This window comes from Moschus berezovskii, chromosome Y (genome assembly GCF_049115385.1).
Source record: "Moschus berezovskii isolate FMDL1 chromosome Y, NW_MosBer_1.0, whole genome shotgun sequence".
NCBI classification, from domain to species: Eukaryota; Metazoa; Chordata; class Mammalia; order Artiodactyla; family Moschidae; genus Moschus; species Moschus berezovskii.
The window spans coordinates 4,368,188-4,384,556 of record NC_142489.1 but is presented as its reverse complement, the minus strand read 5'-3'; the positions used below and the strand labels follow the sequence as shown (position 1 = coordinate 4,384,556).

At 49.8% G+C, this 16,369-nt stretch overlaps 1 protein-coding gene across 1 annotated transcript in view; it reads left to right on the top strand.

The window, feature by feature from the left end:
- The first annotated feature begins 7,821 nt into the window (after nucleotides 1–7,821).
- Nucleotides 7,822–16,369, top strand: part of LOC148773010 (matrix-remodeling-associated protein 5-like) — a 28,407-nt gene continuing 19,859 nt past the window's right edge. The window contains exons 1-4 of the mRNA XM_088834363.1: nucleotides 7,822–8,119; nucleotides 11,517–11,735; nucleotides 14,729–14,858; nucleotides 15,598–15,988. Of these exons, the coding sequence (XP_088690489.1) occupies nucleotides 11,527–11,735; nucleotides 14,729–14,858; nucleotides 15,598–15,988 (730 nt within the window). The 5' untranslated portion in view covers nucleotides 7,822–8,119; nucleotides 11,517–11,526. The remainder of the gene's footprint in view (nucleotides 8,120–11,516; nucleotides 11,736–14,728; nucleotides 14,859–15,597; nucleotides 15,989–16,369) is intronic.

Below are 16,369 nucleotides of genomic sequence, written 5' to 3'. Positions count from 1 at the left end.
TAACCACCCCCTCAAACCATCCACTCCCATTCCAGGGTACCATGGAACTCTTCAAAACAAATTATACATAAAAAATCTGCCACTACAAATTCCCAGATGATTGGTAACTGGGCAAGTACGCACAAAGAAGAAGGAAAAAAAAAAAAAGGAACCATTCTTTCCGCGATGGCTTTATTTGTTTAATTTGGAAATTGGCTTCCTTTTTGAATCTGTCTTCCAAGATGTACAGTGGCTTAAGCGGTGGCCCCTTGCCATCTGTTCTACTCAATTTGAAACTCCTCTTGTCGTATTTTTTTGACCACCACTTTCTCTGCTCGTTTCATCTACCTGCTCCGCGACAGTGAATCCTATGTGCATCTGCTCTGAACAGCTGCAGTTTTCAAGGTCTTGGCCAGAATCATCAAAGCGGAGGCATTTGCTTCTCTTTATAAGTTTAAATTTTCTTTTTTCTTTTTTTTGTCCCTTGACACACTGACATGCTGTAGACTGTGGATGATTCCATTCATGTCTGGTACTTGTAATGAATCTTCACCGTTTGCATTTTCAGTGAAGATGTGTTATGTTTTGCATTTATCGCATTGTCTTATACGAGCGTGGCTCCAAGGGTAAAGAATCCGCCTGCAATGCAGGAGACCCAGGTTCAATGCCTGAGTCAGGAAGTTCCCCTGGAAGAGGGAACAGCAACCCACTCCAGTATTCTTGCCTGGAGAATCCCATGGACAGACGACCCTGGAGGGCTGCAGTCCATGGGGTCACAAAAAAAAGGATACTTGTTAGTGACTGACACTCACTAACACTTTTCATGCAGTAAAATTAGGGCAGATTTGTGTGTGTGTGTGTGTGTGTGTGTGTTGTGGTCCCTCTGTGGACAGACGACCCTGGAGGGCTGCAGTCCATGGGGTCACAAAAAAGGATACTCGTTAGTGACTGACACTCACTAACACTTTTCATGCAGTAAAATTAGGGCAGATGTGTGTGTGTGTGTGTGTGTGTGTGTGTGTGTTGTGGCCCCTCTGTAAAAACAATTCAAATGAAAATGTCTCAAAATGTCAGTTTCCTCCCACTCTTTTGCATGTAGTCGAATTAAAGATGCAAAGTATTTCTGGAACATCAAAGGTGACCTCTGACTCCAGAGCTAAAACAAAGACGTTTCCAGCCTTTTGAAGGGATGTCGCTCCTATTTTCCAAATGCTCGTCCTCTAATGGTTTGCAAATGCAAAAGGCATCCTTTAAAAACACCCAGAAGGCAGGGGGCTGAAAGTCATCAAAGCAACATCGGATCCATAAGGTAGTGTCACATATGGGGAGGAATCTTTTAAAATACTTTCGGTCCGCATTTCTGCTTTCAAAGAAAAGCTCCTGTTTCCTGCGGGTTTAAGGATTTGTCTGTTAGCCTCCTGACTGGGAGATGGGAGAAGAAAGGACAAACAAGGGACAGCAAGCACGTTTAATTTGCACGGATGATTCCTAACGCAGTGGGATTTGAGCCAGACGGATAAATTCTTCCACCAAAAGACAGCAATATAATAATAATAACGCAATGTATCATTGCAGCGTCTATATGTATGATACACTGCTGCTGCTAAGTCACGTCAGTCGTGTCCGACTCTGTGCGACCCCATAGACGGCAGCCCACCAGGCTCCCCCGTCCCTGGGATTCTCCAGGCAAGAACACTGGAGTGGGTTGCCATTTCCTTCTCCAATGCATGAAAGCGAAAAGGGAAAGTGAAGTTGCTCAGTCGTGTCCGACTCTTCGCGACCCCATGGACTGCAGCCTACCAGGCTCCTCCGTCCATGGGATTTTCCAGGCAAGAGTTCTGGAGTGGAGTGCCATTGCCTTCTCTGGTGTGATATACTACTCTGTATTATTACCATGTATATAATATATGATTATGCTATATATTCTTACTATATATATAATATTATATATATTATTACCATATATAATATGCAATATAATAATACTATATATTATTGTGATGTATACATACAGTATAGTAATAATGCATTATAATATGTATACTAACTATATATTATTTCAATGTATATATGATAATATATAACAATAATATTATATACTACAATATATAATATATAATGTAATAATGCTATATATTATTACAATGCATATATAATAATTATAATGTGTATGTAGCAATATATAATACTATGTATTACAATGTGTATATAACATATAAGAATAATATGTATATTATTACAATGTATATATGATAATATATAGCATAATACTATATATTATTCCTATCTATAATAATAGTATATATTATTATGTGTATATAACAGTATAATACAATAATAATGGTATGTATTATTACAATGTGTATGCAATATATAATAATATATATTATTATAAGCATATATAGTACAGTAATATGTATTACCGTAATACCTATTACTATATATTTTTGCCACGATATAATAACTACTCTAAAAATTATTATATAGGGAGTGTTATATTGATTAATTATATAATGTGATATATTAGCACCAATAATATTCTAGGAAGAGAAGAACCGCTATTGGTCCTTTTCTGACGTATGTCACTTACTATGACCCTCTGTGGGCCCACGCACGTTGCTGTACATGGCATTATTTCATTCTTTTTTTATGACTGAGCAATACCCCACACCGCGTGTCTTCTCCATTCGTGTGTTGATGGACACGTAGCTTGTTCCCATCTCTGGGCCGTTGTCAATAGTGCTGCTGTGAACACTGGCATACGTGTGATTATGGTTTTCTCTGGATATATGCCCAGGAGTGAGATGGCTGGGTCACATGGTCGCTCCATTTTTAGCTTTCTAAGCAACATCCATACCGTTCTCCACAACGCCTGCACCAATATGCATTCCCGCTCCGTTTTTATTTATTCTCGCATCTTCAAATCGTCAAATCATCTAAGGGTATTTTCTTCATACGCGTGTTCTGCCAGTCTTAACACTATGAAGGGGTGTTGAGGACTTTTATAGAAGTGGTTCAAAGAGGGCGTACTCAGCTCATGGACATTCTTCTGACTGTTAGTCGCTCAGGCCTGTCCGACTCTCTGTAACCCCGTAGACTACAGCCCAGCAGGCTCCTCCGTCCATGGGGATTCTCCAGGCAAGGATACTGGAGTGGGTTGTCATGCCCTCCTCCAGGGGATCTTCCCCACCCAGGGATGGAACCTGCGTCTCTTGTGTCTCCTGCATCAGTAAGCAGACTCTTTGCCTTCTAAGCCATCAGGGAAGCCCCGTTTTGAAACAATGTAGAAAAGCAACAGCTGCTACAAGGGTTTTAACCAGGACATGCACGGACGTGTATTTATTCCTACAGTAAATAAAGCACAGGAAGTACAGGGATTTTTATTTTTATTTTTTTAACATTTAAAAGGCAGCCAGGGAGAGGAACACTCATTGAAAAAGACCCTGACGCTGGGAAAGATTGAAGGCAAGAGGAGAAGGGGACGACAGAGGATGAGATGGTCGGATGGCATCACCGACTCGATGGACCTGAGTTTGAGCAAGCTCCGGGAGTTGGTGATGGACAGGGAGGCCTGGCGTGCTGCGGTCCCTGGGGTCGCAAAGAGTCGGACACGACGGAGCGACTGAACAGGACAGGGAAGTGAAGTACTCCTAGACGCTTACATGTCCCCTGGGGGTGGGCACACCTGTGACCCACGAAGGTTACGGAGACATGGATGTGTAGGGCTGCATGTCACGAATTTTGGCCTGCCACTCAAGCTCATATCATGGGAGGCGGGCAAGTTTCGTAGTCTGGCTGGGAGCTTGGCAGGAACGGTATGGAATTAATTTAGCCCTTGATGAGGTGATAAAATCAGATGGGAACTATATAAGCAGGTAGGAAACTGCCCACTATTGAATTTTATTTCCTCTTGAAGCACAGTTAACCTGTTCTTCCAAAGGTTCCTGCACGCCAGCCGTCCTGAGTTCAGCCCATGGGCTGTCTGTTCATGCTGGGAAAGATTGAAGGCAGGAGGAGAAGGGGATGACAGAGGATGAGACGTTTGGATGGCATCACTGACTCAATGGACATGAGTTTGGGTAAGCTCCAGGAGTTGGTGCTAGACAGGCAGGCCTGGTGTGCTGCGGTCCATGGGGTCGCAAAGAATTGGATATAACTGAGTGGCTGAACAACAACTCTATAGGTCTCCTAACCACTAACATTACAGAAGGATCCAGGTCATCTGACTTCCTCTGGGTCTGTACCGGTCCCCTACCCCTATCAAGGTTGGCAGCAGTGTAGTACTTCTCCAATTAGCTTAGCACACACATACCCCAAGTATACACACAGACTATTGTTTCTAGGGGCTTCCCAGGTGGTGCTGGTGGTAAAGCATCTGCCTGCCAATGCAAGACATCCAGGTTTGATCGCTGGGTGGGGAAGATCCCCTGGAGAAGGGAATGGCAACCCACTCCAGTCTTCTTGCCTGGAGAATCCCACAGACAGAGGAGCCTGGTGTGGGCTGCAGTCCACGGGGTCACAAAGAGTCGGACACCAGGGAAGCGACTGAGCCGGCATGGACTGTTTCCAGATGTGGAAAGTATGTAAATTGTTATCTGTATTCCTTCACAAAATACACTGTAGAGTGATATATATATAATCCTGCAGGCGTCTCATAGGTGTGTTGGCCCCGGAGTGGAAGTTTACATATGATCACGTCCCCGCTTTCTTTGTTTTACTTCCTTCACCGTTGGGAAATGTTTGGTCTCTCTCGGAAAGAGGGTTACATAAGATCGAAGCCTGAGGTGTGTCACTTGAGGATACGGGACGTTGAGCTGAGTAAACAGAGTCAGCTAGGGTCTGAGAGGCTCTTGAAGGACGCGTAGGGGAGAAGGTGGGTGGTGAGTTTAGAACACGCATCTCAGGACCCTGCCTGGCGGTCCACTGCCTTGTCTGCTTTCCGAGTGACTTAGACGACGCTTTGTAAACTCATCCGTAAGTGAGACTGCTCATCCCAGTTCACCAGCTTCCGCGATGGCTCAACGGGTGATAAATCCACCTGCAGTGATGCAGACACAGGAGATGCAGCTTCGATCCCTGGGTCGGGGAGATCCCCCGGAGGAGGGCACGGCAACCCACTCCAGTCTTCTTGCCTGGAGAATCCCCAAGGACAGAGGAGCCTGGCGGGCCACAGTCCATGGCGTGGCAAAGAGTCAGACGCCTATGGCAAAATAGTTTCCATTTTGTCCAGAAATCCCTTTTCTCATAATCCCCAGGAAGATGGGTCACTCTGAGTTCACATCTCTGCGAGGCTACCCTCTGGGTTGACCAGAAATTTCTCCAGCCTGTTTGGCAGAAATAATTCAACGGAGCTCGGGAGATCTGGGAAGTTCCCTCTGATGGGTCCTTCTTATTTTCTATTTTGAAATACGCAGTTGAGAAAAATCTGGAAACATTTGAGTGAACGCCATGGAACGGGAGACTTCCAGCGATCGTGGTATGAAGGAAGGAAGAAACACAAAAATAACCCCTCATTCTCAGAGCCAGGAGCTTGGATTGTCATGGAAGGCTTCCCCCTAGACAAGACCGGGGGGCAGGTTTCACATGCCACGTTCCTCAGAGCCTCTTCCTGCTCAAATAAAGATGCTGCCTCCCCATCAGATACCAGTCCACCGCTGGCATTCCCCGGCTTGGGCCAGGACACATTTCCTGTGCAAAGACTTCTTTATTTTTTTTTTTCACCGCCTTTTGTCTCCACTCACCCTAGAATATTGAGGGTTAGTTGTCCGTCTGTTGATGGAGCGGTCGTGCAGGCAGGATTCACTTTTGCAACCCCTGTTAAGCAGCGGAACTGAAAACCGCTCAGTCCTGGCCGAGTCTTTGCAACCGCATGGTCTTTACCGCTGATTCCCCGTCCTGTCTATTGTAAACAGGGCTGCAGTGAACATCGGGGTCCATGTATCTTTGTGAATTATGTTTCTTTTTTTTTTTTCCTCCCCCTGGGTGGATGCCCAGGAGTGGGACTGCTGAGTCATATGTCCATCAACAGAGGCATGGACAAAGAGGTGGTGATGTGTGCTAAATCGCTTCAGTCGTGTCTGACTCTTGGCGACCCCCTGGACTGTAGCCCGCCAGGCTCCTCTGTCCATGGGGATTCTTCAGGCAAGAAGACTGGAGTGGGTTGCCATGCCCTTCTCTGGGGGAATCTTCCTGCTCCAGGGATCGAACCCAGGACTAAGTCTCCTTAAGAGTCCAAAAAGAACCTGCAGTCTGCCACCCGGGAAGCCCAAAAGCAACTAATGTGTGTGTGTGTGTGTGTGTGTGTGTGTGTTACTTGTTCATTAGTGTCCAACTCTTTGCGACTCTTTGGGACCCCATGGACTGCAGCATGCCCGGCTTCCCTGTCCATCAGCAGCTTTACTGCAATCCAATAAAGCAACTACACTTCAATACAAATGAATCAGCAAAAATAGCCTGATTATACACCCTCCCTTCTCAGATGAAAAAAAGTGAGTTCAGCTACAAGGTTTGACTTTGTTACCATCTCACCCCTTTGCCGATCCCAGCGCTCTTCACTGCTCTGTGAGCCCGAGCCCACTGCTTTCTGTTTAAAACCTGTGGCACATGTATACAACGGAATATTCAGACCGTTCAGTTCAGTCGCTCAGTCATGTCCGACTCTTTGCGACCCCATGGACTGCAGTACGCCAGGCCTCCCTGTCCATTGCCAACTCCCGGAGTTTACTCAAACTCATGTCCATCGAGTCGGTGACGCCATCCAACCATCTCATCCTCTGTCGTCCCCTTCTCCTCCTGCCCTCAATCTTTCCCAGCATCAGGGTCTTTTCTAGTACATCGACTCTTTGCATCAGACGGCCAGAGGATTGGAGTTTCAGCTTCAGTCCTTCCAGTGAACACCCAGGACTGATCTCCTTTAGGATGGACTGGTTGGATCTCCTTGCAGCCCCAGGGACTCTCGAGAGCCTTCTCCAGCACCACAGTTGGAAGGCATCGGTTCTTCAGGCGCTCAGCCTGTTTTTCTCTGTTCCCAGTGACTGCGCTTACCCTGTCTTACCTCTGCCCAGGTGGCCTCACTGGAGACAGCCCTCACCTTGACGCCTTGCGCTTTTTCCCCAGTTGCCCTTCCTCCTGGAAACCAAAACAGGTCCTTCTGTCCCCACTTCCCCTTCTGCGTTACGGACAGCACGGGCCTCTCCAGCCTCAACTTCCCCAGCACTCCATCACACTTGCCCCAGCCAGTACCTCGGGGCTCCCCAAAGCGCTCATCCCTGCCCAGCCCCTTCAGGCTTTCCAAACGGGGACGAGGCAAAAGAAAGAAAGCATTCCACCTTTTTTTTTTTTCGGCAGGAGAATTCAGGCTGGAGGAGGGTTGGTGGCTGCCAGGAGCCGCAGTAGAGGCGGGAGGGCGTGGCCGGGGGCTCTGGTTGCAGCCTCGCCTTCCGCTCCTCCGGAGATGCCGGCGTGCGCCCCCGGCTGCCGGCAGGCTGCACTCGGGGTCCGGAGGCGCCGCCAGAGAAAACTCCAGCCCGCCTGGGGGAGCGCAAGCCGTATTCCTTTTCTCTCCCCGCCGCCACCCCCCGAAAAGAAAGACACAGTCTTCCTCCAACTCTTGCTGGGAAGGGCGCTCCGGGCGCAGACCTCAGGGGCTGTGCGCTCCCGGGTTTCTCTCCGTCCCTCGGGTACCCCCCGGAGTTCCTCTCGGGGGGGGGGTGGTGAGGGGGTCCGGATACTTAGCCCACCGCGACCCCCCCACCAGCCCCTCCAGCGTCCCCCAGCCGGCCGCGTGTGCGCGGGGCCGCAGCGGTTCGCCCCGCCGGCGTGGCCGAGGCGTGCCCACCCGGGCCGCGGCGCCATGCGGAGCCGAGAGGAGGGCTGAGAGCGCGGCGGCGGCGCGGCCAGGGTCCCCCGCGCCCCGTCTCCCCGGGGTGGGGCAGGGTGGGGCTGGGCCGAGGCGTGCTCTTGGGGAAGGCTTTCGGCGACGGGAATAAAAGGGCGCCGCGCTGGGAAGCCGAGCCGCCTCGCCTCGCCCCCCGGGCAGCAGAACATGGCCCCGGCCGACCCCCGGCGGTGACTCGCGCGCCCCGGCCCGGTGGGTGCTCTGGGCGCACCGCTCCCGTGGGTCGCGGCTTCCGACGGACAGGTGAGGACCGAGGGCTGCCTGGGCGCCCCCGGCGGTTGCTGGGCAGGGGGTGGGGGGGCGGCTCTGTTTGCAAGGGGTGGAGAGAGTTGGAAAGGGGACCGGTGTTGCGTTGCGGGGAGCAGGGGGCGAAAGCAAAGAAGACTTCTGGAAATGTTTCCTGGCGCTGCGTTAAGCGTCCAGCTAGCATCCAGAACGGGCTTCCCTGGTGGCTCAGCTGGCGAAAGAATCTGCCCGCCATGCGGGACACCTGGGTTCGATCCCTGGGTGGGGAAGATCCCCCTGGAGAAGGAAATGGCAAGCCACTCCAGTACCCTGGCCTGGAAAATCCCATGGAATTCCGTGGGGTCGCCAAGAGTCGGACCCGACTGAGCGACTCAGCACAGCACAGCACCATCCGGCACAGAAGCTGACGGAAATCATTCCGGAAGAAGCGCAGAGTAGGTCTAAGGGCCCGTTTCCAAAGTGGCTTCTCCCTCCTCCATCCCTGGTTTCCTGGGGACACCCCCTCCCGACAAGACCCTCAAGTGTCACCGGTTGCCCTCCTGCATTGGTGGCGACGGGCAAGTCACAGTTGCGGGGCCGTCTCCCCAACTTCTCCAGATCCCTAGGACTCTCCACCCCTAGCCCCCGCCCACCTCCTTCTTTTGCCCTGCAAAGTGGGGAGACTCAAAGCAGCCCCCTTCCTCTGCCGGGGGACGGGGGTTGGAGGGGTCTCTGAGCCGCGCGCAAGCTGGGGAAGTCATCGTTTGGGGGAGAGACGCCCTTTGGTGTCCGAGCTTCCGGCCTCGGAGACCCCCGGGGTAACCCGAGCCGCGCTCCGGGAAAGCTCGATGGTGAAGTCACGGCGCAGCCTGCGCGGGGGCGTCCGGAGCGCGCGCTGGAAGCCGGCCAGGGGCGCAAGGCCGCGCGCCCGGCCCCTCCAGACTCTCCCCCGCCGGGGGGACGCCCGCCGACCGCCTCGCGCCCCGAGTCCAGCGTCCCGGGGCTCGCCGGGCGTGCGCGGAGATCTTGCGGACTCAGGGAGGCTTCCCCGCGAGGCCTCGGGATTGGGGTTAAGAGTGGGGCCGGGGCCCTGGGTAGAAAACCGAGCGCGGGGAGCGAGGCTTCGGGACGCCGGGGGCCTGCGGACACAGGGCCTGGGCATGAGCCCTTGTGGAGGTCAAGCGCGTGGGTGAGGGGCCCGGAGAACCGAGAAAAAGTTCTGCAGAAGCCGGTCGGTTCCAAGGCGGAGAGGAGGCGCCTGGGCTCGGTGTTTGCAAAGCTGCTTGCACCGTCAGCTCTTTAGAAGCAGCTGAAAAACGAAACGCCTAAGCGCTTCAGAAAACGCCTGTTCCCAGGGAAACGCTGTGCATCTGGGGTGTCCCTACAGCGCGGGAGCAAATGGCCTGTTTATGATCGGAAGTCAGCGTTCGCGCAGAGCAGGGGACCGTCGGGAACGGGCGCGTTTCTCTAACCTGTTTGTCCACTTTCCCTGTGTTGTTAACTGACCGATCCATAAACGTCGTGCAAGAGTTGGCCAAAGTGTGCTTTGATGAAGGCGTGACTGATGCTTGAAGAAACACTCACTGACTTTCTAAAGGGGGCCGCGGCTGATGCAACCTAATATTTTATCTGTTTTCCTTCCTTTTTTCTCTTTCGGTTTTTTCCTTCTGACCTCCCTTCTATCCTTTCTCCTTCCTTCCTTTCTGTCTTTTTTTTTTTTTTTTTGGTCTTACTGACGTTTCTTCTTTGCCTCAAGATTCTTCCTCAGGCTATTCCTAGGCTCTTTCTCTCATGGCAGATTTTTCAGGGGTTTCTCCAAATCTGCTCCCTGGTAAAGAATAATGTTTTGCCCTCTCAACAGTTTGATTCTTCCAAGGGGGGGAAAAATTAAGGAGAGGAGACAAACCCACATTACAATGGAATACATTCTGCTTTCGTGAACGTCTCTATAAGCCCTTGAAGATGGTATGAGTAAAACACTAAGGAATGCCATTAAAAGAAGGAAATACTTCTGGTCATAATGGATTTCCTGAGAAGCTTGTTATTCAGTTATATACAGTACATAACGGCTGGAGCTAAACCTCAGAGGTGGACAGATAACAGTTTCTTTTATGACTTGAAACATGAATGTATCTGTTTTCCCTATATGTGTGGGTGTTAGTCGCTCAGTCCTGTCTGACTCTTTGCAACCCCATGGCTCATCTGTCCATGGAATTTCTCATCTCTATATGTAAGCACAAATATATATATACACATTTATACAAGTATATACTTGTGTGTATATATGCATTGCTGTTTAGTTGCTAAGTCATGTCCAACTCTTTTGTGACCCCATGGACCATAGCCCGCCAGGCTCCTCTGTCCCATGAGATTCTCCAGGCAAGAATACTGGAGTGGGTTGCCATTTTGTCCTCCAGGGGATCTTCTTGACCCAGGGATTGAACCCTGTTGTCTCCTGACTTTCCTTCATTGGCAGGCAGGTTCTTTACCACTGAGTCACCTGGGAAGCCCTTATATATACATTTATACAAATATATATTTACATATACATATATTTGTATATGTATATATATACATTTTTACAAATACATATTTATGAATATAGGACTTCCCTGGCGGCTCAAACAGTAAAGAATCTGCCTGCAGTGCAGGAGATCTGGGTTTGTTCCCTGGGTCAGGAAGATCCCCTGGAGAAGGAAATGGGAACCCATTCCAGTAGTCTTGGCTGGAGAATCCCGTGGACAGAGGAGCCTGGCGGGCTACGGTCCATGGGGTTGCAAAGAGTCGGACATGAAAAACTGATTGACTAACCCTTTGCTTTCACTTTTCATACATTTATACAAATGTGTATTTGTATATATAAACCCATTTGTGTATTTGTCGGTATGTACAGGGCTTCCCTGGTAGCTCAGCTAATAAAGAATCCGCCTGCAATTCGGGAGACCCTGGTTGGCTTCCTGGATTAGAAAAATCGCCTGGAGAAGGGATAGCCTACCCACTCCAGTCTTCTTGGGCTTCCCTGGTGGCTCAGCTGGTAAAGAATCCGCCTGCAATGCAGGAGACCTGGGTTTGATCCCTGAGTTGGGAAGATCCCCCCTGGATAAGGGAACAGCTACCCACTCCACAGGGCCTGTCAATTTCATACCCTCCGTTACAACACAGCGACATTTCCAAGTCGTAATATCGATGTCAGGGGTGACGGCTGTATTCTACAGTTGCATTAAACTGAGTGGCGAACGACGGTTTCTAAAAAATTTTTAAAGCTTTGTGTTGCTCCACGCACAGGCTTTGCGTCGCTCAGATGCCCCATGCCGACGCCTTGGGAAGCTTAGCATCGTGATGCACAGTGCAGGTGAAACCAGCGGGCAGTACGGAAGGGTCGTCTGACACCCAGCTTTGTGTGGCTCCCCGACAGGTGTGCCGGGATGGCCCACCAGGACGAGATGCCGAGGACATGGGCGCCGTGGCGAGCGCTGTCCGTGGTGCTGATTCTGCTCTGGGGACGCCCCCACGTGGCACTGGCCTGCCCCCACCCCTGCGCCTGCTACGTCCCCAGCGAAGTCCACTGCACGTTCCGCTCCTTGGCTTCCGTGCCCGCTGGGATTTCTCCACATGTGGAAAGAATCAATCTGGGGTTTGTACCACATTCCTTCGGAGCGGTCTCAGCCTCCTCGCGAGCGAGCGGGCGGGCGGGTTTCGACTTTCCTGTAAGAGTGTGTGAGCACATATGTGACTGTGAGTGTATATTCGTGTGTGGCTCACCGTGTCTTGCATGATGTGGGCCTCATCAAGAGGGCATTTATAACCCTACTAAATGTGGTCCTTTGGGGCTAGTATCTGATTTAATTCATCAGCACGAATCTCTGTCACAAAGCTTGATTATGAACCATCAGAGGCAGCTTCAGCTCCTTGATACATTTCCATTGATAACAGTTCTTTAATACCCTGCAGATGCAAAATATATGACGCATGCATAAATATACTGATAGCATTTAAATAGATTTCAGCAGTTATTACAAAATGATAAATAGAATGAGTGAAACATCTTTGACCCTGTAAATTATCACTATGATGCAATCGTGACATTGATGAAGTAAGAGTTCTTTCAGGTTTTGCCTATTTAAAATATTGATGTCTTTTAAACAGGTTTTTTTTTTAATGTATTTCTTTATGTGGCTGCATCAGGCCTTAGTTGCAACATGTAGAATCTTTAGTTGTGTCATGCCAACTCTTAGATGAGGTGTGTGGGGTCTAGTTCCCAGACCAGGGATTGAACCTGGGCCCCCTGCATTAGGAAGGAGCATGAAGTATTAACCACTGGACCATCAAAAAGTGAAAGTGATAGTTGCTCTGTCATGTCTGACTCTCAGCAACCCCATGGACTGTAGCCCACCAGCCTCCTCTGCCCATGGGGATTCTCCAGGCAAGAATACTGGAGTGGGTTGCCATGCCCTCTGCCAAGGGATCTTCCCAACCCAGGGATCAAACCCCTGTCTCGTACATCTCCTGCATTGGCAGGTGGGTTCTTTTCCACCAGCGCCACCTGGGACCACCAGGGAAGTCCCCTAAACAGATATTTTAGTGCAGCATTTCAGGTAGAATTTTTATGTTTCAATTTTCTTCTATACCCATAATATACTTTCTATACCTGAGTGTCAATTTCCGTGAATTATAGGGACTCATAAAATTTTCATACTAAACCATCATTTACACAATTCTAATAGTAAACAATCATTTGGAGTTCTTCGGCAAAATATGCTAGCTACTTCCTCCCACCTATAAAACAACAAAACCATTTAGGGTTTGATGAATAGACATTTTAGTAAGACAAAATGACCAGTAAGACAAAGTCCTCTGAGTACAGAGCCTCGAAAATTCTTGCCTTTGCTGATTAGAAGGTCCAATAGAACAGTGAAGGAATGGGCAGTTAACAGAGTGAGATAAACACTTTGCAAATCCATAGCAATGGACCATGAAACAGCTCTCTCCAAAAAAAAAAAAAAAGCTTGGCAAACTTGACTGAAAAAATCTAAGCACGATGATGATCACTCCACAGGGAAAAGACGTTGTCTTTGCCAGAGGAGAGAATAGTAACCGTTTCCTTTTTATAATCTTTAAATCATTTGACAATTTGAAAACCAGTTTCCTTTTCACAGTCTTCCAATTTATGCAGAAGAGGAGCTAAAGCTGCTTTGAATCAGATAGCACGGGCTCTGTGAGTTTGTAGAAAGGAAAAGAGAGTTCATCTCTGATCACTCTTGTTTCTTGGGCTTCCCTGGTGGCTCAACGATAAAGAATCTGCCTGCAGTGTAGGAACCGCAGGAGATGTAGGTTCATTCCCTGGGTTGGGAAGATCCCCTGGAAGAGGGAATGGCAACCCACTCCGGCATTCTTGCCTGGAGAATCCCACGGGCAGAGGAGCCTGGCGGGCTACAGTCCACGGGATCGCAAAGAGTGGGACGATTTAGCGACTGAGCATGCAAAGGCTTTGCCATTGGAAGCAAAGGCAGATATCAAAATGACTCTTTTTCCTACTTCCGCCAACAGTATCTTGAGATGGTTTTGTGTAATATTCAGTTCAGTTCAGTCGCTCGATCGTGTCCGACTCTTTGTGACCCCATGGACCGCAGCACACTAGGCCTCCCTGTCCATCACTAACTCCCAGACTCCACCTAGACCCATGTCCATTGAGTCAGTGATGCCATCCAACCAACTCATCCTCTGTCAGCCCCTTCTCCTCCTGCCCTCAATCTTTCCCAGCATCAGGGTCTTTTCCAATGAGTCAGCTCTCTGCATCATGTGGGCAAAGTATTGGAGTTTCAGCATCAGTCCTTCCAAAGAAGAAGAAAAAAAAAAAAAAAAAGGACTAGTTCCACGGCACCAACACATAATACTTCCATCTGGCTTAATTTGTAAGTTGATTCAACGTGCCATGTTTTTATTGTCTGATTGATGTTGATGTATGGCAGAAACCAGTACCATATTGTAAAGCAATTATCCTCCAACTGAAAATTTAAAAAAAATTAAGAACACAGAGTAGAAGAATATCACTCATAATATCACAGCACTGGTTCCGGATAGTGTTAATCGCTCAGCCGTGTCCAGCTCTTGTGACCCCGTGGACTGTAGCCCTCCAGGCTCCTCTGTCCATGGGATTCTCCGGGCAACAATACCGGACTGGGTTTTCATTCCCTTCTCTAAGGGATCTTCCCCACCCGGGGATCAAACCCGTGTCTCCTGCACTGCAGGTGGCTTCTTCACCGTCTGAGCCACCAGGGAAGTCCAACCTCAAAGGAGATAACAAGGCTGGCATGGTGCATTCTGCCGGGAAAAAACAGACAACAGCAGTGTCCACTCCAGATAGAACTCAGGGTCTGCGTTGCCTGTTAGCACTCTGCAGAGGGTTGAAAACCCTCCGGGAGTGACCGATTATTGGCAGAGCACTCCTGATTTTCATTCCAACACAGATGTTTTTTTAGGGTTTCATTCAGCGTTGAAAAGAGTGGATCTTTCCTGTTTTGAAAGAAAGAGTGGCTCTTTCCTGTTGGGACAGCCCCAAAGATTTTTTTTTTTTTTTCCCAGAAATGACTTTCCATTTTCTTTTTTTTCCCTTTTTTCCTTTTCTAGGTTTAATAGCATACAGGCTTTGTCGGAAACATCATTTGCCGGACTGACCAAGCTGGAGCTCCTCATGATCCATGGAAATGATATCCCCAGCATCCCTGACGGGGCTCTGAGAGACCTCATTTCGCTCCAGGTAAACCGGGCGTGGTGGCTTCCCAGGTGGCTCAGACGGTAAAGAATCCACCTACAGTGCGGGAGACACTGTTTCGATCCCTGGGTCAGGAAGATCCCCTGGAGGAGGGCATGGCCACCCACTCCAGTGTTCTTGCCTGGAGAATCCCCAAGGACAGAGGAGCCTGTTGCGCTACAGTCCATGGGGTCACAGAGAGTCTGACACAACTGAGCGACTAACACACACACACACCTTTCTGGGAGACTCTCTGGGCGGGGAACCCTAACCCTAACCCTGGAGGAAATGGCAACCCACTCCAGTGTTGGTGTCTGGAGAATTCCATGGACAGAGGAGCCTGGTGGGCTCCAGTCCACGGGGTGGTAGAGTCGGTCACAACGTAGCTACTAAAACCAAACAAACGGGCATATATGACCAGCACTAATTGCAACCTCTATCACCAGCCATGGAGAGGGAATCTTTGAAATTCTCCTTCACAATGAATGAAACGATCACTTTTTCTAAACGTGAAAAACGGGCTTCATGTCTTTCCTTCCCTGCCCTTTGAACTGCTTTATGTTCCTGTTTGTGGTGTTTTCTTTTATTTAAACTATAAACAGGGCTTCCCTGGTGGCTCAGCTGATAAAGAATCCGCCTGCAATGCGGGAGGCCTGGGTTCGATCCCTGGGTTGGAAATGTTTTCCTGGAGAAGGGAAAGGCTATCCCACGACTGAGCGACATTTCCCACTTCCGGTCTTTGCAGGTTTTCAAGTTCAGCTACAATAAGCTTCGCGTCATCACGGGCGAGACCCTGCAGGGGCTGTGGAACCTGGTGAGGCTGCACATGGATCACAACCAGATCGAGTTCATCCACCCAGAAGCGTTCAGGGGCTTAACCTCCCTGAGGCTCCTCCACTTAGAGGGGAACCTGCTTCGCCAGCTGCACCCCGCCACCTTCTCCACCTTCACCTTCCTGGACCACTTCAGGCTCTCCACCGTGAGACACCTGTACCTGGCCGAGAACGCCATCAGCATTCTCCCCGCCGGCATGCTGCAGAACATGCCGCTTCTGGAGAACCTCTACCTGCACGGCAACCCGTGGGCCTGTGACTGCGACATGGCCTGGTTTCTGCAGTGGGACGCCAAATCCAAAGGTAGGAACGGCGCAGGCGGCTCAGACGGTCAAGAACCCGCCTGCAGTGCGGGAGTCCTGCATGCGATCACTGGCTTCGGGAAGATACCCCTGGAGAAGGAAATGGCCACCCACTCCAGTATTCTTTCCTGGAGAATCCCCATGGACAGAGGAGCCTGGAGGGCTGCAATCCATGGGGTCATAAAGACTCGGACATGACTGAGCGACTAATACTTACAACAACAGCGGAGAGGCAGCGTGACTCTGAGCTGCCGACCCTTAGCATTCTGGACAGATAACTCCACTCTTCTGCTGTTGCTTCCTCTTGGCTTGGGTGAAATCACATCCTCAAATCAATGAGGCAGGAAATGTTATAATGGAAATGTCAAGACGCCTCCATAGC